The sequence below is a fragment of the Apaloderma vittatum genome, unplaced genomic scaffold, assembly GCF_000703405.1.
Source record: "Apaloderma vittatum isolate BGI_N311 unplaced genomic scaffold, ASM70340v1 scaffold12267, whole genome shotgun sequence".
In the NCBI taxonomy this organism is placed as follows: Eukaryota; Metazoa; Chordata; class Aves; order Trogoniformes; family Trogonidae; genus Apaloderma; species Apaloderma vittatum.
Genome location: NW_009727853.1, coordinates 8,318 through 9,659, shown reverse-complemented (window position 1 = coordinate 9,659; position 1,342 = coordinate 8,318). Strand labels below are relative to the sequence as shown.

Genomic DNA, 1,342 nt, shown 5'->3' with positions numbered 1-1,342 from the left:
TCTGGCAAAACAAGGAACGGTGTACATTTACCTAACAAGAACGCCTTCCACCTGTTAGTTACTACGTTCTTCACTTGTAGCCACACTGTTGCAGATTGTACTGGTATCAGTATCAGGATGGTTTAGTGGTGCTTCAAATACTGACTTCTTTAAAGACTTTAAATGTTGCTGAGAACTTAACGCAAAACGCTTTGTCCCAGATTGAGTTTTGAATGAGTGAGAGAGAAAAGCGTTAAAATTATAACACTTGCTAACAAATCTCTTTTTGTGGTCTCCTGCAGGAAGATAAAGACACATTGTGCAGAGCCTTTTACCGAGTACTGGACATGCATCGACTACACCAACCTGCAGGAGCTGCGTCGCTGCCGAAAGCAGCAGGCAGTGTTTGATAACTGTGTGCTGGAGAAACTGGGTTGGGTGAGACCTGATCTGGGCCAGCTCTCTAAGGTAACTTCATATCTCTTTGATGGGTTACCCAGATTCTTCTCTCCCTTCTTACAGACTTTTTGTCCAGACCAGGTCTCAAACTCTTCTCCCAGCCAGAAGGTGATTAATGGACTCCACAATGGAAGCTGGTGGACTTAATAGAAGTCAAGACTGTTGGCATTCTCCAGGGTGGCTTTTGTAGAAGACTTGCACTTTTCTTAGACAGTGACATTTACTCTTGCTTTTTGCTTTTCCTGGCACACAGACCTTTCCTTTAGGTGTGAAGCTCACATGCACGTAGAACTACTCTGTAGTTGTGAGCGAAATGCCCTTCCCCTCCCTTTTTTTTTTCTTTCTTTTTTTTTTTCTTTAAGTGCTCTGGAGATAGGAGCTCTCATGAGATCAACGGCGTGTCTTTGGTATTTCTTTGTAGTTCTTCCTTCCTGACTCAGTCTAGCTGTGAGAAGTTGTATCATTTCTTCTTTTTCCTTTCCAGGTTACGAAAGTGAAGACAGACCGTCCGAAGCCTGAGAATGCCTATCACTCTAGACCTAGACCAGAGCCAAACCCACCCATTGAAGGAGAGCTGAAGCCTTCTGTGTTTGGCAGTAGGCTCTTCTTCTGGCCCTGGTAAAGCGGGCAGATGGTGCTGTAACTCAAGTGCAAAGATGTATTGCTTGCAAATGTAAACTGTCCGGGATGTGTTGGAATAACTTTAATGATTAAAGAACCTCAAACCGTTACATAGCTTAATAGACTTCTTTAAACATGCTCACAACTGGCAATTGTGCATTTTTTTTGAAGCGACTCCCGTGTAGGTTTGACCTAAAAATCTGTCTTGGAGCAAAGGTTTTATCAAATCTGTGGCTGCTGCTGGGTGTGAGGTCCATTAGTGCATCTGACAAAGCTCCTCGTT

General features: G+C 43.6%; 1 protein-coding gene across 1 annotated transcript; it reads left to right on the top strand.

Annotated features, from left to right (window-relative positions):
* Positions 1-281: 281 nt before the first annotated feature.
* NDUFA8 (NADH dehydrogenase (ubiquinone) 1 alpha subcomplex, 8, 19kDa) lies at positions 282-1,056 on the top strand (the record flags this gene model as incomplete). Its single annotated transcript, XM_009873842.1, has 2 exons — positions 282-447; positions 923-1,056. Coding segments are annotated over 2 exons (300 nt in total), but the record flags the coding sequence as incomplete, so codon positions are not given.
* Positions 1,057-1,342: the final 286 nt, after the last annotated feature.